Source organism: Talpa europaea, assembly GCF_964194135.1.
Source record: "Talpa europaea genome assembly, chromosome: 10".
Lineage (NCBI taxonomy): Eukaryota > Metazoa > Chordata > Mammalia > Eulipotyphla > Talpidae > Talpa > Talpa europaea.
The window spans coordinates 9,711,112-9,734,353 of NC_140077.1; the positions used below are offsets into that span (position 1 = coordinate 9,711,112).

At 46.4% G+C, this 23,242-nt stretch overlaps 1 protein-coding gene across 2 annotated transcripts in view; it reads left to right on the forward strand.

The window, feature by feature from the left end:
• The window catches only part of GFRA1 (GDNF family receptor alpha 1), a gene marked incomplete at both ends in the record, with an annotated part of 202,135 nt that overhangs the window by 136,206 nt on the left and 42,687 nt on the right, over positions 1–23,242 (forward strand). For both annotated transcript variants that reach the window (XM_084246218.1, XM_084246219.1), the window contains one exon: positions 8,757–9,093. In XM_084246218.1, coding sequence (XP_084102344.1) covers positions 8,757–9,093 — 337 coding nt within the window. The remainder of the gene's footprint in view (positions 1–8,756; positions 9,094–23,242) is intronic.

Sequence of the window (23,242 nt, forward strand, 5' to 3'; positions counted from 1 at the left end):
CACCCCTGCGTCCCCTGCTGTCATTTTTCATGCCTGTGTTTCAAACCAAGTTGAACATAAACAAGCAGGAAACTTCAGAGATCCAGTGTATAACAAAAGGAAAAGGTGGAGGAGGTTGGAAAGGTTAATTAAAAATGTAATGATCCCATTTGCTGAGACAGCACAATTCATCATTCTGCAGCAGCAGAAAGCACGCAGCTTGCACACCATGGAGGCAACTAATTTTTTAAGGTATGGATGTGTGTGTACATTGCAGAAATGGAAGCTCTAACGGGTGAGCTTGGGCTGAGCCCTTGGCTTGTGCTTGACATGACGCACTGTCTTCACCACCCAGATGAGTTGATTCCAAATTTACGGGTCTTCAGAGTCACTCAGTGTCTGCAGATCCCAGAGAAAACTTGGGAATGACTTGAGGCTTAATGTAGTTGTGTAAGAGAGGAAAAAACAGGAGTAGGAGAAAATTCATCATTGTGTAATACAATATGTCTGAAAAGGTGTATGAATGACAAAATGGGCTTCAAAGAGGCCACATGCATGCTTTAAATGTAATTTTTAGCACCCCAGCTGGAAAAGGCCAAGCTCTTGAAAGGATCGATTACAGGGGTCACAGCCTGTATGAGCAGATATGCCATCTGATCCGTGTGAATATCAGGAGACCAGACTGCAAATGTGAGTTTCCAGAAAAGCCTGTTCTACCCTGTAAAGCTCTTGGAACCTCTGCCCATTTCTTATTCGCTGGGCTACCGCATGAAAGGGAGACCATTAGAAGATCAGTAGTTATGTTAGCCTGCTCGTTAATTAAGTCAGAAGGAAAGGGGAAACCAGTGGTGAATTCAGATCTGCAGCCCCAAAGAAAAAGGCAGAAGAACACCCGCAACCAGCCGGCACTGGTAAACAGTGTTCTCACTCTGTCTTGTGAACCTTCTGCTTAATAAATCACATCTCAGTGCAAGCTGTGCAGATTTTAATATATGTACTGTTTTATTCCATCTCATAATCTATAGAAATGGATTTCGAGTTGCTTGCATCTGTGTTTCATCCTGAATCGTTTCAACTGGTTAGCTGGCCCTGGCATTTGCCAATAACAGGGCATTTTCTAAGTGTAAATAATGAGGGCCTGTGAACATGGCGATAGCCTCTTTGATTTGGGACAGTGTGATTTGGGATAACGGCAGTTCCTTGCTCCAGGGGAATGTAGAATAGGAAAGCTTCTTCCAGTACATAATTCATCCCTGACACCTCCACGTCTCGTGTGTTGGAGGGACCTTTTACATTTCCTCTACCTGTAGGTCAGCTGTGAATTCACTGGTCCATGGGCTGTTTGGAGCAGCAGAACAACTGGAGGGGTCAGAGCCTTTAAGGGCATAGAGCTTTTCACGATGTTTTCCATTCTGTCCCTGATCATCGTGTTCTATCCTAAATATTTGACTTTGTAATCAGCAAAGGGACTTTAAATTAGAGCCATCAAATCAAAGAACCTTGAGACTTGAAGGGACCTTACATAGGTCATCTCACACAAGGGGAAACAGATCCCCCCTCTTCCAACTCCTAAAAAAAGCTGACTTGCACAGACTTACATATATTTGCACCACTTGGGAAACCCTGGCTCCTACTTCCTTGCTCCTTCAGCAACATTTGACCCCTTTTATGCCATGGTCTGGGAGGTGACCCTGTGGTCACTACAGATATCCCTCTCTTGCCTCTCAAAGTAGGAAAAAAATCACATTAGATGTGACTATAGCCAGAGAGGCTTGGAAAAATGAGAGAAAGCCATACAAAATCTGCAAAGTAACAACATGGTTATGTCTAACTTTGAAAGGAGACGCCGGTTAAATGGCATTCCCCATGATGTAGTGCTGGGTGGGTGCTGGAGAGAAGCTAATTAGCCAGAACATCCCCCACACACATGCCCTCCCCCCAGAAAAGAGGATTTCTAGTAAACAGCCTGCATTCTGAGTATACTTCCCATTCAGACAGCATCCCAGACATTCTACTAAGTTAAAGAATGAATAACAGCAGATGGAGGGAGAGATTAGGGGTGGAGGGAAGGGGGGGGAAGCAACATTTTAATGCTGGGCTCTAAAATGAGCTGTGGAGAGGATGGCACTCGGAGTTATGGGAAAGCTGTTCAGAGCCTTCCCGTGGAGGCAAGGAGACATGTGTGCCCAGGACATAAAACACAGGCGCCTGCCTGCCCCTCGTGCAGGCTGAGTTGACAGAGAATTGGGCATTGGGTGAGACTCATGGATCTAAATCGAATCATCCTGCCCATTCCCCTCTCTGCCCTTAAGTCACCGAGGTAGTGTTTTTGTGCACTGAGGGATCCATTTTGTAGATGTGGGCCTCGATCTTTGCCAGAGTGGAAACTTGGTCCTAATTTACATGTCCTGGGATTTCAGGAGTGTTTACATTCTGGCAGCAGGAGATCCTGCAGCAGGGAGTTGGAGGTGAATTTGTGGAGAGGAAGGAAGGTGACAGGTGGGGCTCAGAGTCGTTTTCATATTGTAGGTGTGAACCCTTTTATTTGAAAGAATAGGGTATAGATGAATGTATTCCCCCCAGTATTTTATTTGATCATTTTCAAACACACAGAAAAGTGGGAAAAATGGCAGCCACTTCCATCTAGACTTCATCATTAAATTTAAACGTAGTTGCTTGTCAGTAGCCATAGAACCATCTTTCTGTCCATCTGTCAGTTCATCTAAGTTCAAAATCACTGTCTTTCCCCCCGGTGCTTCAGCTTACATAGCATTAACCAATTTTCAATATTTGTTTATTTTTTTCCTTTTGAGCTAAGATTCATATGTGCATAAAACCTAAATGCACATAAAGCCTAACTCAGACTTCTAGCAAGCTAGAGAAAAGGACCATCAAGCCAGAAAATTCCTTCTTGCCCATTCCCAACCAATCCTGACTTCCATCCCCTAGAAGCAGCCATGGGTTTTTCTTTTTTCCGTCATAAATTTGGTTTGCCTATTCCAGAAGTTCACCTGCACAGAATCATACAGTGTGTACATCCTTGTGGAAACCTTCTTTCCCCTCAGCATAGTGTCTTGAGATTCATAATATTATATGTTTCAGTAGCTCGTTTGTTTTTATTTTTGGGTGATAGTCCCTCATGTGCATAGATATCAGCTGATGGATCCATGAGCTGTTCCAGGTTTTGGTTATTGTCAATGCAGTATGATGCTATTCTTGTACAAGTCTTTTTGTGTTCTCATTGCTCTTGGATAAATACCTACAAGTGAAATTTCTGCATCATAGAATAGGTCCATGCTTCATTTTTTTAAAAAGCTGCCCAACATTTTCCCAAAGCGGGTGAACCATTTTACACTCCTGTCAACAATGTATGAGATTCCAGGGCATCTACATCTTGGACAACATTTGGTGTTACCAGACTTTATTTTTACCCACTGTGGTGGGTGCATCGTATATCTCATTGTAGTTTTAATTTGCACTTCTCTGACAACCAATGGTATCGAACAATTTTGATGGGCTTATCATCCATTCATACATCTTTGTTCGACAATTGTGTCTGTCCAGATGTCTGGTCTATTTTTTAATTGGATTGTTTCCTTTTAGGGGTGTTCTAGGCTTTCTAGATACAGCTTAGAGACTGGTCCTTTCTCAGACAGACAATTTTCAGCATTTTCTTCTAGTCAGTAGTTTGTTCATTGTCCTAACAATGACTTTTGATGAAATCTAACTTAACCTTTTTTGCGTTTATAGTGATTACTTTCTGTGATCCTCTCTAAAAATCTTCGCCTACATCTAAGATTATCGTTTGTTTTCTTCTGAAAGTTTTATTTTTTAGCTGTTAATGTTTAAGTCCTTAATCCATCTTGTATTAATTTTTATGTTATGATGTAGAGGTTGAGGGATTATTGTTGACTTTTTTAAAAAATTGATTTTCAGTTATTCTAGTGGAAAAATCTTCCTTTGTTCATTGTTTTTATTGACTTTGTCAAAAATCAAGTGTAGATTATGGGTGTATTCTTGAGTTCTGTCTTCTGTTCCATTGTTGAATTTGTCTATAACTGGTCCTGATAATTTTATAGTAAATCTTGAAATCATTGTGACGTTCTTCAATTTTGTTGTTCTTGTTCAAGTTGCCTTGGCTATACTATGTCCTTTGCATTCCCATGTAAATTTTAGAGTCTATGTCAATTTCAAATCATATTAATATTTGGGGATAACTGATCTTTATTAAGTTCTCTCATCCATGAGCATGATATATTTTCCCATTTATTTATTTAATTTTCTCAGAAATGTGTTTTTAATTTTCATTGTAGAGGGGTTTTTTTGCATGCCTTTTGTTAAATTTTAACAAGTGAATTTTGTTTTTAAGTTTTATCTTCCAATTTTTTTTTGCTGGTTGCTTATAAAAATGTAACTGACTTTTATACTAACTGACAAATTAACTTCAAAGTTCTAGTGGTTGTTTTGTAGATGCTTCAAGATTTTCTAAATCATCTACAAATAGAGATGTCTTCATTTTTAGCAGCTATATACCTTTTATTTCTTTTCATTTTCTTATTGCAATGGCTAGGACTTCCAGTAAAATGTGAACTCTAGGTGATAAGAATGGACATTCTTCCTTTGTTTCTGATTCTAGGGGGAGATGGTCACTATTTCAACTATTAAATATGATTTTTAGATGATTTTGATCAGATTAAGCAGGTTCTCTTCATAAATTGCTGAGCATTTTTTCTTGAGAATGGAGTGTTGAGATTGGGTGACTGCTTTTTTTTGTGTATTAAACTAATCATATGAAATCTTTCTTTCTGTTAATATAGTGAATTACATTGATTTTTAATTATTAAACTAACCTTGCATCCTGAGATGAACCTTAGTTGGTGATGGCATATTTTTCTTATAACGTACTGCTAAATATTTTTTGAATCTATAGTTGTAAGAATACTGGTCTGTAATTTCCTTCTTTTGCCTTCATCAGGTTTAGATATTTGGGGAATGCTGGCCTCATATATCAAGCTGGAAAGAGTCATGAGAATGAGATCAGAAACAAAAAGAAAGTTACACATTGTCCTGTAAGCTGGAATCAATTAATAGACTTTTGCCTTGCTGAATGTGCCAGGGTTGTGCATTGGGGATTTGTCACAGACTCTGAAATTATATTAAGGAGATGGTGGTCTCTCAGGGTTATATATTGATGAAACAGAATCAGCTGAAAATGAGGCTGAGTCACACCCATTGATAAATGGAGTGAACTTGAGCAATTGCTTGGACATAAAATCGTCTATCCTATTCAAATTTTGTACAATTTTCTTAGAAATTTGGTTTTTCCTTTTGGATAACATTAAGAAGAAAATATTAATTAGTAGTTTATATAGTTTTTAACAACATTTAAAATGAAGCTACCATTTGTAACAAAGCAGACATACACTAGGCCAATTTTTTGGGTCACTTTTGAGATGTAATTGACATACAACACCTTATAGGTTTAAGGTGTGATCAAATAACAACTTGACATTCATATATTGACAAATGATTACTAAAATAAGTTTAGTTAATGTCCATCTCCATATAGAGATAAGAAATAAATTTTTCCTTGTGATAAGTTAGAACATTTAGGATTTACTCTCTTAACAACTTTCAAATAGATCATTCAACAGTGTTTGATTTTCATTTTATTGCTTCTCTCATATCCAAAAAATGATTGCTATGATCCCATACCAAGGATCTTTTTCCAGGCTAATTTTTAAAAACACTTTAAAGTAGTTTGAAAACTGCTTTCAGAGAGAAATATCATGTGTTGTGTTTTATTATTTTTATTATAACTTGATTTGAAATTATAAAACTGTAAGCTCTAATTTTTTGTTTTTATGCAACTACCAGAACAACTTAGCCACGCATATTAAGTATGAACAAAACTTTGCAAACAATGAAATACAACTAAGTGGCACAACTTAACAATGAAATACAATTTAATATAAAGGATGATATTTGATACTGTTTTGCTAAAGCATAACTGACACTTACAATCAGAACATACTATTCTGTTACAACACGAGTTCCTTTGAGGCACAGGACTGTATAGCCAATGCCACATGAGGGCTTAATTTTTCTGCCGTCTCTCTCCATTTGAACTTCTCGGAGCTGTTGGTTACATTGGTGATTCTATTTTTTTTAAGACTTATCTATTTATGCATACAAGAACTGGGGTACAGGCCAGAGGTGTGGGTAGTGAGAGGATTCACCAGAGACAGAGTGGGGAATAGAACAGGCAGATCTACTAAAGTACACTGCTGAGGGGAGCAGCAGGATACAGAAGAGGTCTGCTGCGCCATGTGGGTAGCTCCCTGGCCGGGGATCGAACTCATGCTGCAGTGGCTGCAGATAGCATTATAGGTTACGTCTTCCCGTTGCGCCACCAGGGAGGCCTGCATTGGCCATACCATTTAAGGATTAAGACTACCTCTTTGTCTTTGTTCTTTTATTTTTGGCCAGAGAGCATGATGTATCCTTCAACACCAAATTAAATGTCAAGGCAGGTAGTAAAATTGTGTACCCACATCCAGCATTTTGGGGCCTGCTCCAGATGATTCAGAATATGGTCATATTAATTTATTTTAGATTATCATTAAAAATGCATAAGTTAGAAATCTCCTAGAGAGTGCTACACCTTCAAGAATATAAATCACTGCCCCTCAGCACCACATTAAAAGTCTCAGAGGAGAAGGCTCTGAGGGTCCTGTCAGGCTCATGGTGAATATTTTGCTCCTTGAGACCTGAGAACCTTGAATATGGAAACACAGGGGCTGACTCGGGGAGGAGATGCATGCTGGAGAACCTGCAGCAGGTGTAGGTATGCAACCAGCAGGGATGTGTGTGTTGCTGCTGGCTTCTTGCACCACTCCTCCAAGAAGCCTGAATGTCATATTTATTGCCTTAGGCGTGAAATTGCTGGATTCACATGTTAGGCAAAAACTTGAACTTGGGGCACAGCAAGATGCCAGGATATCGTTTTGTGATTTCAGGTTTTCTCATGTTCGGTTGTCCTAAATCAAGGCACAAATCAGTAGAACAGGGAGCTAGTCATTTTAGGAGATGTGGACTTGTTTTTGTGCACCCTTACTTATTTAATTTTTATTTTAATTGTAATAAGAACATTTAATGGAGGACCTGTCCTCAACAGATTTTAAGTCTACAGTGGTTTTGTTAGCCACAGGTGATGTCTCAAGGCTGATCCTTAGATCTTCATCTTGTGTAGCTGAAACTTGAACCCCTTGGTTAACAGTGGCCCATTGGCCTCTCTGCCTAGCTTCCTGCAGCTGCCACTCAACTCACTGCTTCTGTGAGTTTGACTGTTTTATATACTTCATATATGTGGAATCAGGCAGTATTTGTCCTGCAACTGGCTTATTTTGCTCAGTAGTGTCCTCCAGCTGCGTGCAGATTGCCATACGTACAGGATTTCTTTCTTTCTTCTTGTGCCTTCTATACTAAATCACTGGCCTTTCAGTCCCACCTGGACACTTTCTCCTCCCTTGTCAATTCTATAGCCTCTTGTAATTCTCCAGATGTCTTCATGGCCCCCACAGACGGGATTGAGGGGGGAGACTCAAAGAGAATGGAAAGAGAGTTCCAGAACCTAAGGAGGGCAGTTCCTGAGCAGGAACTTGCTGGAGTTCTGGGATTGAACCCCACATTTGTGTGGGGCTTCTTGGCTGTGTCTCTGGAAGGTCATGACTATACCTTATGTATCAGTTTTCCATGGACCACCCTTATGAGTTGGCCATGGAAGGTTTTTCCCTTCCTTGTGGAAATGCCTGTGTCGTGGGGACTGAGCTTAATTTCCCTGTCCATTCCTCTTTTAACTCTGCCCATTAGGCTTGACCCTGGCCAGCCTGCCCAGCCCCACCCCTGCCCCATGGGCCCTGCCTCTACCATACTCTATCCCTGAAATGAAACCCTCAGTTTCTTCGACAGCATGAACTCAGAGGCCTCTGGCAGAGGCAACATATGCTTTGTGAGATTCCTAAGGCCTGTCATTTGTAAGCCCATTGAAATTCCATCCAAAATACTTGCTGAATTTTTCCAATCTGCCACCTCAATATTCATAGATCCTACATTTCGTATGTCGTAAGTTAAGTGGTAATTGAGGTTTACAAAATTTTATGTAATGTATTCTGGTTTTCTTCCAATGGCCTGTGAGCTAGAACTTAAATACAGCTTCGTTGTAGTTGCTTCTTCCTGTTTAGAGAGCCTGGCATAATATTTTGTCTTCTGGGCTCAAATAACCATGTAATTACTCTGTAATCATATAGTAATTAGCATGTGCTATATGCATTTATTACATAATTATATTCCTGGAGGACTGCATGGCAATTATACTTACATTCAGCATATCATTTTATATACTGTATAATGAACAAGTATATAATTTGTTACTTTTTTTCTTTTATCCTAATTTCAGTTTACCAACCAGGAGCTGAAGACTTATTCTCCTTGTTTATTTGGAGTCAGGGCAGGTGCTTGAGCTCCTTTGGCCTCACTCAATACCTCCTAATTATACATCTCAGAGAATGCTAGGCATTTGTGTGCTGCCATGGGTCCCAATATTGGCACTCCTGATACTTTCTCCTTGTCATGAACTCATTAAGTTATTAGCTTCAAAACAGAGTGGATCAGAGCACCCAGCATGGCCAGGTAAACGGCCACGTCTCAGTTATTAAGGGGTGAGTGAGCAGCCCGGGTGCCAGGCACGTGATCATGCCTGCCTTTCTCTTTTGCAGTGGAGCACATCCCCAAGGGCAACAACTGCCTCGATGCCGCCAAGGCCTGCAACCTGGACGACACCTGCAAGAAGTACCGGTCGGCCTACATCACCCCCTGCACCACCAGCATGTCCAATGAGGTCTGCAACAGGCGCAAGTGCCACAAGGCCCTGCGGCAGTTCTTCGACAAGGTCCCTGCCAAGCACAGCTACGGGATGCTCTTCTGCTCCTGCCGGGACATCGCCTGCACCGAGCGGCGGCGCCAGACCATCGTGCCCGTGTGCTCCTACGAGGAGCGGGAGAAGCCCAACTGCCTGAACTTGCAGGACTCCTGCAAGACGAATTACATCTGCAGGTCAGTGCTGGCAGCGGGGATTCTCGGGGTGGCGGGGGACCTTTGCAGCTGCTTGGCTCTCTGTGTCTGGGAGCACAGAAGGGCGGCTGCTGGAATGTATTGGCCAGAGACTGACCTTTGCACCTAACGCATGGTTCTTCAGAAACCAGTCAGGTTTTTGTGATGGCAGAAGGTCCCTGTCTTTAACCTGTGGGGTGGGGAGCTTGCTGGAATGAGGTAACAGTCTGTGCACAGCTGGCACACAGGGTCACCTGAGGTCAGGGGAGCTCCAAGGCACCTGCTCACTTTGCCAGCCCTGGGTCCTGCCAGGGGTACAAGGGTATAAATCAGGGGAGGCATGGACAGGAGACATACGAAGGATTTTGAGCATCGAGGGCAGAAAACCGGCCAGAGGGGCTGAATTGTGTCCAACCCTGAAGAGAACTTCTGAGACCCTGGCCATTCATTCAGTCACCAGCGTGATGCAGGCGTGGGCCTTCCTGCCTCTGCCTCTCAGCCGCCAGCAGAAACCCTGCCGAGTCTGGGCCTCATTGTTGAAAGCATTCATTTCCTTGTCCTTTTTGGTTATGCATTTTATTTTAATGTTTGGAGGACTCCTTGAATACATTCTCTGTTTCAAAAAACAGAACAGTACAGAAGTGGCAGAGAGAAAGAGAAGGCCTCCCGCCGCTCTGCTACTGCTCAGCAATAGCATGATGTGTGTCCTTCTAGAACCTTAGGGTTGGGTTGAATTCACTTGTTGATGGAAGTGAGGAAATTGGGACAAACAGAGCCTGAGTGTTGGTGGCTGTGGCAGCGCTGGTGCTGCCGTCAGGGGAGCAGAGTCGGCCGTAGGTTCCCTGCTGCGGGAGGAAGAAGGTGGATGACACAGGGCCAGGCAAGGAAAGCTCGTGTCTCAGGAGGCATCAGGGGCAGACTTCTCCAGGACGCTTGCCTTCCCCTGTTCCGCTGAGACCCCCTCAGTCTGTGATGAAGAGGACCGGCCTCCGCACAGCTGAGGCCAGGGGAGACCCATCAACCAGGGATCTGCAGGCAGCTGAGGAGCAGGACATGCAAGAAACTCCAGGAGCATCACTTGGGGTGCAGGATGGAAGGAAGCAGATCCCAAAGACCCCTCCTTTGGAAACCCCTGGATCCGAAACCCCAATCCTGGGCCCCTTTAGTCTGAGCAGCAGGCATTGCTGTGAGAGTCTTCGAAAGGGGAGGTTCCAGGTTTCCTGCCCCCCCCCCCCCCAGCCCAAGGAAGGGTGGAGCTGAGCAGGGAGGGGAAGCTAGAAAAAGACTGGAAAAATGGGAGAGGACTCAGAGGACTTGGGAGGAGACCTGGAGGAGGCAAGTGGAGCAGAAAGACATGCGAAGACGCCACACTTGCTTCTTGGCCCTGGACTTGTGCCAGGGACTTGGGGCACATGAGAGAGGCATTTAGACAAGACATGGGTGAGACACCCGTGAGGAGGCTGACAATGGCAGCCTTTATTTTGATTTGTATTTTCATTTTACTCCTTCGCTTCCAGACTTGCCCGGCCCCTTCGGCCTCTTTCCTATGGGTCCCCACCTAAAGGGGCCTTAGACTTGGGCAGGCTTTCAGGCCTCAGTGGCCCTGCTTCAGGCCAACCCTGTTGGGTGGGCACTCACAAGGACGTGGGTCACTTTGGCTGCTTCATTTGGAAACTGTTCTTTCTCTTCTCTCTATTGCACAATAATTCTCTGTTGCACACTGATTGTATTCAAGTTCTATTCTATTGAGGGTTTTACACACCAAGAGTATATATTGTCTTTATGCAGTGGATGGCAGAATCCATTTAGACCAGGCAGATTTGGGGATCTTAGGGTGCCCCTCACACTGCATGCTAACATTCCTGCCTTAGAGGCAGGCAGCTGCAGCTCCTCTCTCTCACTGCAGCCAGATGCTATTCTGTTCACTGGTGGGTCTACATGAAGACACCTGGAGATGGGGTGCTGCAGGGGGAGAGGATGGCTCAGTGGGAGTCCTTTGAGTAGTGGCAGGAGGTGGGAGAGGGCACGAGGAAGGCGCCTTTTCTTCCTTTCCTCACAAGGTTCATCTTGCACACCAGGTCCAGGACGTTCGGACACCAGCCAATAACAACCCACCCTGAGTGGTTCATTTACATTACCTGACCTGTTCTTCTAAAATAGGAACCCATGGAGAGTTGGTGTGAATTAATTAAATCAGATTGCTTTCTTGCTAAGCTGTAGAGAGAAATAGCTGGGGGGGAGGTGGCAGCAGCAACCTGCAGATACCAGGATGGGTTGGGTGCTGTCTGGGGCTCAGGTTGACCTGGTCCGAAGGTGCCAGAGACTGTGTTCAGACAGCCCCAATAGCAGGCTCTGCTGATGGACCTGAAATGGACAAGGGGCAGCAGGATGCCCTTGCCTGATGATGTGTCTGGTCACCCCAAGGTTGGGGCGTTGTGGACACCAGCTTTTGTGCATGGGCTGAAGGAGCTTCAGGGCAGCCTGTCCTGCTGCCACATTCCCAGAGGTGGGGGTGAGCTGCCCAGGAGTCCAGGCCCTAGACTCTGCAGGGGTCCTGCCAAGTGAACTGAATTTGTCTCATGTGACTACCAGGTTTTATCCCCTGTCTTGAATAGTTTCTGGAAAGGTGAATCAGTGACTCCCCTGGTGCCACCCCTTGTTACTTAGCTCATAATTTCTTTCCAGAGCAGGACTTACTCCTCATGATCCCCCCTCCTTGTCAGACATGGTAAATGTAATTGAAGCTGCTAGGTAGACAGTAGTGTTTGCCTTCATCGGATTTTATTAATCTTGTCTTCAATTCTATGTTTTCAATTTCATCCCATCTCTGCCCTTGTAGTTCCTGCTGCACAGCATCCCAGCTGGGACCTTGGGTTTCCAGGTACAAGGTACAGGTGCCCCAACCTGCACCCATTGAGAGAGGAAGAGGGAGGCACCCCTCCTGGGATGACTCAAGGCCTAATTTGAATATCCCCAAAGGGAGGAGACAGCAAGAGGGAAAATCACTTCCTAAAAACCATCTTCTTCGAAAGCTCACACTTGCAAATGCTGTGTTTCCATCTCACCGTCAGCTGCTATCAAAGAGCTGCTCAAGCTCATTAAAACTTCCCTGCACTCAACAGCCTCTGAGCGAGCGCACAGGTTTCCTCCCCCAGGGTCCCGCAGCGCCTCAGCAGAACTGTCTCATGCCTCGTGCTTCCAGCAGAGGAGATGCAACCTTAGCGTTTCCTTTTGACTTTGTTTTACTTCTCGGGAAGCTGACAGGTTCCTGTCCTCTTGGGGTGGCTGGGGAGAGACGAGAGCCTCCAAGCTGGTTTACATGAGAACGAATGTGAGGTGTTATGAGGAGGGGGAGTTGAGATTTAAAAGCCTCGCGTTCCTTCCCTGAAGCAAACTGTCTCCCTTGCCAGTTGGCCCCTGGTTGCTTTCCTTCCTGCCCGAAGGATGTCAGGACTGGGTTTCCTTTTATTCCTGATGCAAGTTGAAAGATAGAAACCATTTCAACTTGTGCTTTATTTACCTCCTTTCCTCCAAATTCTGATATCCAAAATAAGCTCAGCACATGGCACTGGTTTGGGATGCTACGGATGTGTTCGTATCTTAGCTTACCTTCCTAATTAGTCACTGTGATACCTCCATTATACTTTATTACCAAGAGATCTAGTGTCTTCTTCATGAACATCAGCTGTCCTGTTTTTCTGCTCTCACTGCCAAGGGAAGAGGGAGAATAAGGTCCGTGAGCAGCCCACCTATCTTGTGGCTTTAACTCCTGCCACATGGTGCCACTGCTGAGAACAGCCCTGAGCATGCTTGGTGGTTGGGTGGCTGAGTCCTTCTTGGTCATTCTGTGCATGTCACAAAGGTGCTGCAAGCATCGGGGACCCCAAAGTGACAACTCTTAGTCATACTGTTATGTTTCCCAATGCATGACATTTGTCCTGGGGGCTGGGTCCTCAGGGCTGCCAGCCACAGCCTGTCCTCTAGCCCTGACTCTTCCATTCTACCTGAGTGCTGCATTTTCTCTCTCTTTCAAAAATTGCTTGTGATAAGAACTGTTACCATGAGATCTACCCTCTTAACAGATTTTTAAATGTACAATATGATCTGTCATCTATAAGTACAATATCTACAGTAGTTTTGGTTTTTTTTAAAGATTTATTTATTTATGCATACAAGAACTGGGGTACAGGCCAGAGGTGTGGGGGGTGAGAGGATTCACCAGAGACAGAGTGGGGAACAGAACAGGCAGATGTACTAAAATACACTGCTGAGGGGAGCAGCGGGCGAGTCAGGATAGGTCTGCTTTGCCATGTGGGTAGCTCCCTGGCCAGGGATCGAACTCGTGCTGCAGTGACTGCGGATATCTTCATAGGCTGCGTCCTAACCCTTTGTGCCACCAGGGAGGCCTTATAGTTGTTTTCTAAAGTGTATTCATCTTGCATACCCATACCCATTGATTATCAACTCATTCCCCCTCCTTCAGACACCAGCAGCCATAGTTCTACCCCTCACTTCCATGAGTTTGTTGATTTTTGATACTTCATATAGATAGAATCATACAGTAATTGGGCACTTATGCCACTGGGCATGAGCTCTTCCAGGTCCATCCATGTTGTCACATATTGAAAGATTTCCTTCTATTCGAAGGCTGAACTAGAGCTTGGTCAAGGGTATTTCATTTCTTCTAGAACAAATCTGATAATGTGGCATTTCCCTGTTATATTTCAAGGAACTGTGTTGCTGTTAACTTGGTAATTGGGACAATTGGGGGAACTTGTCACCAAACCATGTAGCATATCTCTGTTGCACTAGCTCTGGTCTGACAGCATCAGCCCCTTTAAAGGCACTAACCTTTAGGGGTGAGGAATGTGTTCCATTTGCATGGAGTCAGGCCCCCTTGCACAGTCAGCTGCGGCTCTCAGATCAAGGCATCTTCTCTGCTTGAGCTAAATTCCTGAGTTAGAAACTGGCTTCTGCGCCACTCTATCCAGGCTTGTCTTGACATGTGGCAAACACAGGAGAAAATGGCTCCAAGGATAATTAATGCCTAAAACTAGATGGGTAGATTAATTTGGCACTTAATTTTATTTTACGCTGATTCATTCACAAATGGAAATCAGCAATTAGACAATGCAAACTTTTGAACCATGGAAAGAAAGGTTGGGGAATATGAGAAAATACAAGTAAAACATTTTCCAGTTCATTTGAGCAGTTTCCATTTTGAATGATTACATGGGTGTCTTTAGCCATGGATCCACTGCTGAATGGCTTGTTTTTTAACGCACCCACCTGCCTGAGCTGCTGCCACCCAGCCTCGGTGCTGGAGATCCCTGACTGCTGTGAGGGACTCCTCATGCGGGGCAGTGAATCCATCGGGATCTCAAGAGAAGAGCAAGGGTGTCCTCTGACATCAGCTGTTGCCTCCTTCCTTGGCTCCATCAGATGACAGAAGCGTCATGTAGGGTCTTTCAGGCCCCCACCCCAGCCTGTGTGTCCAGTCTTGTGGCCTTTGGCACGAGCTGAGCAGTGTCAGAACTTGTGTGTCCCCAACTCTCAGGATCACCTGAACTGGGACATGGGCAGGAGCTGCGCTGACCTGCTCCTTCTTGTCACTTTGTATCTCTTTCCTTATCTCTTCTTGGGCAGAGGCTGGTGTGAAGCTATTTGTCTGTTCCTGCTGGAGCCTGTTGCTAAAAATCGCCTGTCAAGATTAACTCCACTTTCTCTTTTCAGCCAGCCGCTTCCCTGTGTCTTCCCAAGATCTGAGTCTCTGATTTTCCTTGCCCCTTCCTTCACCTGCCCGCCACTGAAGTCACTTTTTTCGTCTTGGCTTTGAGGCAGAAAGAATCAGGGGCTCCTTTTTTTCCCATTTCCATTTTCTGTTGGTTATTAGATCCATGTGGACAGATGGAGTCTTGGCACCAGAGCTCTCTTCTGCTGTCTTTGAGAATGAAAGCGGTAGAAACGGAACTGAACTGAATCTTCCCAGAAAGTCCAAAGAGGGAGGCCTGATTTCTCTGGAGGAGGAGGTGTTACAATGGAGGCTCCCAGGGGCCATATTCAGACTGGACCAAGTTGGCTGAGAGTCAGGGAAGTCAAGCAGACGGAAGGCAGCTCAATTTTGGGGGGGGTGCAGTTTGGTAGGCCTGGGCGGTGTCCTGGGGACTTTCCAGGACCCCTCAACACCATGTTGAAGTGTTGGGAGAGAGACATGACCAGCTGGCTCTCGGGACGATCCCAAGTGGCAGTGTGGGTAGGGGTGGGGTGAGCCCAGGAGACCACGTAGGAAGGTCTTGTGGTGGACCAGATGGGAGGTGACGGGGCAAACGGAGTGAGAGGTTGGGAAACTAGAGTCACCAATGAGGGGGAGACTTGGTGCTTCTTGAACGCCTGCATGGACAGAGGGTGATGTGTGCCTCTTCAGCCTGGTGACTGGGTAGTTGATGGCTTTAGCAGCTAGGATGGGGTACAAGAGGAAAGAGGTGCAGACTTAGGTTAGAGGCAGGGGAAAGAAGACCATGAATTTTGGGGGCCATGTTTGAGGGGTGTGTCATCAGTACTCTTGATCCATGACAGAAACATGGCTTAAGCTTTCTTGGGATGAAGAGGGAATTTGTATTAACTCTGATGACTGGGGAGGGCAGGTAGCTGAGGATGCCCAGGACAGAGGGTTCAGTGCCATGGTTACCACACTCTGTCCTCTCTGCTCCTGTCTGCTTGTCTGCTTCCTTGTGTTCTACTAGTTCTCAGTGACTGCAGCTGCCCGCAGCTCCTCCCACATACCCTGTGCCTCATCCTGAAAGAGATACTCTTTCACGCTGAAGAGATGCTCTTCTCTCCCTGGAACTGTCAGGAAAACCCCAGATGTGGATCCTGTTTGGCCTTGTTTGGCTCATTCACCTGTCTCTGGACCCACCACTGAGACCAGAGGGTAAAAGTACATTATGGTCCAGTCAAAACCAGCATCAGAAGAGGCAGGGAAGGATGCTGGGCTCAGAAAATCAAGGTCAGCTCCACAGTGTGCCAGGATGTCCATGGGGAAATGGAAGGCTCCTGACGTTGGACGCTCTGGAGAGAGGGGGTATAATGGGAGGCCCAGAGCTGTGGGTCCGAGGAAGGTGTGGGAGCTGAAACAACAACCCATGTACAAGGGTTTGGCCATTTGCATCACTGGTCTACACAGCTCCCAAGGGTAACCTGCCACCAGCCCAGGCCAAGCAAGGGGAAGGCCAGTGGGGTGACTGGGACTTGGGTATCATCTGGTCTTGTTCACGCTGAAACCTGATTCCTGTCACCATTTGCAGCTGATTGTTCCTCATGACAAGAATCCAGTGTTCTTACACTGTCAACCTTCTACCTTTAGTTCCAGGCAGCAGAGCTATCGGCCCAGCCAGCCCCACATCCAGATGCTCTTTATGGCTCAGTGGCTAAGACAGCATCCGTTTTAAAGACAGTTTTCAGAGAGAGTTAGAACATAATGTCCATCAGAGCCTCTTAGCGTCATTTAATTTTTTTTTTTTCTAAGCAGCTACTCAGGTAATACATGCTCGTTAAGTTCTTACTCCACCTAATTTCCTTTTGAGCACTCACTGCTTATTACAGAGGGTTTCTCAGTGACAGCGCACTGATTGCCAGTGCCGTCTCTGCAAATATGGAAAAAAATCCTCACACACTGTACTCTTATTTTATTATAATTGTTATTAAGTCGATCACTCACTTGGGACACATTTGTTGAGTGCTGTCTGCCTGACCCGGGAGCCATAGATGTGGAAGTCACGTGCCTGCTCCCGGCAGCCCATCCCTGGCGTGGCTGTGTGGCTCCTGCTGGACCAGCCTTGGAGTCCGGCTTCCTCCACTCTCCTTGCCCAAAAGGTGGCAGATAGCAGGCACTCGGCTGCGTGTCTCAGGGGAGATGATTTCTCTGCTGTCACGAAGTGATAAATGGCTCTAAAGAAGCCATGGTCCCGCTGCCAGGTTGGGGTCATCCAGGTGTCAACCTTCAGACCTTCTCCCCGCCCTGTGGCCCTTTCATCAGTCACGGGAAGCCCTCCAGGTGGGGCTTTTGTCTTGAGTACAGTGATGGCAAAGGGTAGAAGATCTTGGGTTCATTTTTGAACGTGCTGAAAGAGTCCCTGGGACCTTCGACCTCAGATCAACTTCTCTAAGACTGTGGGCACCTGACAGACACCCCCAGTGGCCCTCTCTGCTGCCCTATGTAGTTTGTTCTTCTTCAGAGGGACCCCTCTGATCTGTCCAGAGGCTGTTCAGGTACAGGGACCCCGAAGGTCACAGGTGGGGCAAACTAACTTCCCCCTCAGGCCTGGACCTAAACCCAAACAGATCAATTTTATCAATTTTAACAGACAGGGATGTTTCCATTTCATGCTGTTTTCCCCCAAATGTGTTTTACTCACTGAATAAGAAATGGGGTGCAAGGGGGAGGTCCCAGTATTTCTTGGGGATTGCCCACTCATCCAGACCAACAGCTTGTAGGGTCCAAGGCTGTTACCTCCCTGTCCTGACCCCCTATAGCAGACAGGAATGTTTTGGATGAGACACAGCTTGCAGTTGACAGGAGCACCCTAAAAGATGACTCAGTCCATTGTCCCTTTTTTGTTGGTAATTCAGTGGTGGGGTGACTGTCATTCATTAGCACCCAGGTCCTCAGCCAGGCTTGGAGTCCTGCTGGGGTCCACCAAGGGGTCCCCAGAACCCCAGTCAGGCATTGCCCCAAGTTATGTATCCTAACTTGTTGCCACTTACATTTCTGTGGGGCATTTCCAACTCAGTGACTAGGAAATCACTCTGTAATTACCAAAAGCAATTAATTACGCAGAAAATTTTGCATCCAAGAAAAACAAGAACTTAAAAGAACCATCAGTGTGAAAAGTACCACACGGGCCCTGCGGAGGGAGTTATTTTTGCCTTCCCAGTCACTGTCGGTATGTGTGAGCAAGGCCGACCTGGGCTGGCACCCCAGGGTGGGCAGCTCAAGACCCCAGCTAAACGGGGCAGGGCTTCCTCTGCAAGGCCGCTGGGAGAGTGAGATGAGGTCCCTCTGCAAAGCCATCAGCACAGAAACCGCCCCCGACACAGCAGACACACAATAAATAGCTCCTTCTTCCTCCCTCTCCACAAGTTTTCTTCATGAAGGACAAAGAAAGCCTAAGATTCCAAATGTAACTCACCCCCCCTCCCTCCCACCCCAGACAGAGACCTCTGAAGTCGGGTGTGGGGTGGGGGAGCATGCTTGCTGCTGTTCTGCACCCACTGCACTAAGCACCACGTGGACATGGCGTTGGTGCTGCTGCTGCGACAGGCTGGAGGCCGGGTCGCTCCGTTTTCTTCACCACCATCTTTCAGTCTTTGTGCCACTAGGGAAAACGGGGAGGCAAGGGTGGACAAAGTCCAGAGGTGCTCAGAGTGTGTGTCATCTGGAGAACATGCCTGTCTGGAATAGACAATTGATGGACACACAAAGATACACACAGTGAGACGTGGAGGGAGGTGCCCGTGAGTGGACGGGGCCTGGGCGGCGGAGTCAACCATTGTTTAAATTGAATAGGCAGCGGGGGCGCCGCTGGCACCCCCGGGGGCACGTGCTGTGGCAGTGAGTCCCCATGAGTAGAAGGCTCTCAGGGGCTGCTGTGTCTGAGTCAGCCGTCCAGCAAAGGGCAGTGGCTGACTCAGTGCCACCGAGTGGGAACCTTTCTCTCCCTTGGGAGGCCCTCTGCTCTGAATCAGCCACCACAGGGCTGTGGCTGGATGTCCAGGCCTCAGGTGCCTGGAATCTGCAAAGCAGCGTCAGGGCTGCAGGGGACTGTGGAAGGCAGTGCTGGCCTGGCAGCACTGATGAGGGGCACCCCTGCCCCAGCATGTGACATTCATTGTGGGCCAGGCACTGTGCAGAGTGCTGGCACCTCCACCCCATTTCACAGATAAGGAGATGCATTCTTGACACTTCTGCAGTCACACCAGTGATGCCCACAGGAACGTAAGCCCTGAGGGTCTGCGGGGCTGCAGAGTCCCCGGCTGCTGGTGCAAAGTGTGCATTAAACCACCCACATGTTCCAGACACTGGGGTGTGTGGAATCGGTTACTGCTCGTGATTTTATTTTCGCTTTTTTTTTAATTTATCCATTTTAAAACAAAAGAGTTTAAAATGAGAGACCCTTGGATCTTGTTCAGATAGGGCTTAAATGTCCTTCACCTGTGTCGATGAAACGGTGGCTTGGACCTTGTTGGTTTCAGGCCTGCCTTACTCTTCGCTGTGGCATGGTTCATTCAGACTTACAGTGGGAATCAAAGCTGGAGAAATGTTTACATATCTATGACTTCATTAAAAATCAAACCAAGAAGTCCATTAAGTGTTATTATAAATAGCAGATACTTTATTAAAATCACTATTTTCTCAAACAGAAATATTTATTTTTTAGCTATTTATTTACTTATGGGGTACAGGGCAGAAGTGCAGGGGCGGTGAAAGGATTCACCAGAGACAGAGTTGGGAGCAGAACAGGTGGATCTACTGGAATACACTGCTGAGGGGAGCAGCAGGTGAGACAGGAGAGGTCTGCTGTGCCATGTGGGTGAGCTCCCTGGCCAGGGATCGAACTCATGCTGCAGTGGCTGGCCATAGCTTGATAGTGCTGAGACATTAACCCCTGCGCCACCAGGGAGGCTCTCAAACAGAAGTATTTAGAAAGGAGGCTGGCATTCTTTTACAGTTTCATGAATCTAGTGATTGAGTGGAAGAGGCCCAGGTTCTTACACGTGCTTGGGCATTTAGTTCTTTGCAATAACTCTCTGGAGAACATGCAAGTGAGGAAGGCAAATCAAAACTGAGAGTGGCTAAGAAAGTACTTTTGGCCTCATGGAACCTGAAAGGTTCACTGAGATTGCCCGGGTTCCTGGCCCTCACTTGGTTGTTACTGATCCCCTGAGCAATCTGTGACAAAAACCGCGATGGGCTCTGGGACAGTGAGAAAATGAACGCTCTTGGTCTGGGCACCTGGATGCTGGGAGCCCTTGCAATTCCACCCTGGAAATCTCAGATCCCGGACAGCCTCCGGACTGCACCCTCTGCACAGCCTATGCTGTCAGGTGCTCAGTGAAGGAAGGCCTGGGTCAGGTTGACTTCTCCACGCCGCTGTGCATGGGATTGCATTTAGCCCTACCCAACAGTGACAGCAGGTAGGATTTTGTGATGTTTTTAACTGCAAGCGCTATTAAGCAAAAAGAATGCCCACTAGCTCCGTCATTACACTTTATGGGGCCTAGTAAACATCACTCATATCCACCTCTGCTTCATGAGCTCACATTTCTAACATCAAAATGGCAGCAAAGTCCAAGAACAAAAACTTCAACAGCACACACTGTTCTTCCAGTGCTGGAGGAGTGGCAATAAGCTTGAGAACCTGTGGTCTTCTTTCTAAAATCAGGCCCTAACTCTTATAAGCACCATGACATTGTTTGGATGTTGAACTTTCTGGTAAGGCTAATCTATAAAATAAGGCTAATCTGGGGGCAGGTGAGAGGACCAGGCCTGCAAGAAGCCAGGCGGCTGTGAGAAGTCAGGCACAGTGACTTTTCCAGTTCGCAGCCATTAGACCTGGCTACTGTTTCTTCTCATCCGGTCTGTTAGGTTGCCCATCCTGTACCACCTGGGCATTCACACTGAGTTGATCTGTAGGTGATGGGGCCATAATGTATGCCACTTGAGTTCATTTATTCACTCATTCATTCCATAAGTGAATTTACTGGACATCTGCTTTCTCCTGGGAAGAATCCAAGGTGCCCACCTTCTGATGGTGGAGGGCGGCCTGTTATCAAGTGAAGAGGTTAAAGAGAAAGTGGTGGAGGAGAGGTGTGGGCAGGGAGGCCGAAGTGCGAGCTCTCCTTGCGCTCAGGGCCATGGAGGGGAAGGTGGGAGCACTCAGAGGAGACCCTCAAGGTCACTATGAATGGGTCAAAATAAGCCTCAAGATCACCTGGCCAGGTAGTGCCATTGAGGGGCCAGTTTCTTATAAAATGGCTCATGTGGCCCATGAAAATCAGCTGCTTAATTTCCATAAAAAAGATTAAAAGGAGTGGAATGTTGTTTTAAATTCAGTTGAAAGCTTTAGGTAAAATGTTTAATGTTTAAGCTGGGGCTTGGAAGGGAGGCGATGCTGTTGACAAGAGGCTGTTAAACATGAGACTGGATTATTAAGAAGGAGTTGGGGATTTTCTGCAACGGGGGGATGATGATCTGATGGCAGTGGAATAAGTGATTTGTTCTTTTGATGTGTAACAGCGCAATTCCCGTCTCCGGAGCAGAGCCCTATCGAGGAAGGAAGATATTAGGGACTTCTTGTTTGCTGAGCTCAAAGTCTCTGTTGACCTTAAAACAACTTGCCTGGAAGAAAAACGACCTAGTGTATATTTACTATTCAACATAATTTTCCTTAGGAAGTCTGCAACCCTATTAAAGATTAATAGGAGATCTTATTTTCATATATTTCTGCATAAAGTCTGTTTGTGCAAGTGTGGCTGTAGCCATTCCGACATCATCCGTTCCCTTGCCTCTCTGCCACCCCCTCCCAGGGTGCTCAGAAATGAGGCTCCTTTAATTTAACATCCTGCTAAACAGAGCTTGGAGCTTGGGGCTTTCGGCATTTAGCAAAGGTATTTAGTGCTTCTCCTTTGAGGGTGGGAACAGGGGAAGAGATTTTGCCAATTATTAAAGTCAAGAGAGTGAGTAATTTTAATTTTTCTTCATTTGGGAACCCCCAAAGAAGCGAGATTTAACTGAAGGGGGCCAAGCAGCGTTTGGGATAATTTCTTGGATATACCTTATTTCCCTAAAGTAATGAAGAGTTCAGTTTCTCTGGCTATACTTTTTGGAGGGAACACTTCCTTCGGAGGGTACAGACAACACCTCTTATTAATTACACAGTTCTGATGCTGGCCAGTCTGATGCAGGGGACAGCATATGGGGCCCCTGGTGACCTGTAGAGTTGCCGCCCTCTGTTTCCATGGCTGTGATTCCATTGGCCTGTAAAACACACTTGTCTGCTTAAAGATGTGGCGGAATCACAGGAGAAATCGCTCCTTCTTAATGGTGAGCCTAAGCCTGATGATAATCAGAGTTGATCCAGCACACACAGACCTTGAATAGATGGATTAGTAAAGGGTTTCATATGCCAAGTCATTAGCACATGAATCCAAGGGAATTATCAGTGTGGTCATCGCTGCCTGGGGCTTCACAGAGACGGCAAGGTAAGGGTGGGCCTCCTGGCCTGGTCCAGCACAGAACAGAGGACACCACAGCAGGGCAGAGTCCTGTACTCATCTAGGGACCAGGAGGTTACAAACTGGTGCCAGGTTCTCCTGATCCTCGAGTAACGCTTGAAGGGACTTGGTTTCCTTCAGCCTGAATAAATCAAGCTTCAGAGAAGTTAAGGTAACTTACCCGCAAACGTCCTGGTTAATAGGTGGTTGCATTGAAATTTACGCTCTGGTCCATTTTTGAATTCTGGAGCCCAACCCCCTCAGGTGTAAGCGTCCTGGTAGTGTTTTAGGTCTCTGCTGCTGTGTAATGAATTACCTTGTGGTGACTTCAGACAATGCAAGCTTATGGGCTCGCAGTCCTGGAGGTCTTCCAGGGCTGAGCGCCTCCTGGGGTCTCTGGGGTTTATCTCTTTTCCTGCCTTTTGCCATCCTCCTTCCTTACTCCTGGCTCCTCCCTCTGTCAGAAACCTTCCAGGCCTCCTCCCACTGCACTCCTCAGACTGCCCCAGGGCTGCCCTCTTCCATTGTAAAGGGCCCTGCTGATTACATTGGGCCCAACCATTATCCAGGCCAATCCCCCACCTCAAGGTCCACAACTTTAATCACATCTGCAGAGGCCCTTTTGCCAGGTGACACCTTCAGGGGCCTTCATCCTGCCCACCACAGTTGTTTTGCTTCTGATGGACCATCCTGTTTTTAATTTTGTGGAACTAGCTACATCACCCCTCTTCTCAGGGGGGAGGCAAGAAATTAGAGCCAAATCTGGAGCTTTTTTCTACCAGGGGTATGTGTCCATTTTTTTAAAGATTGATTTATTTATGCATACAAGAACTGGGGTGTAAGCCACGGGTGCAGAGGGCGAGAGGGATGTCGTTTTTGG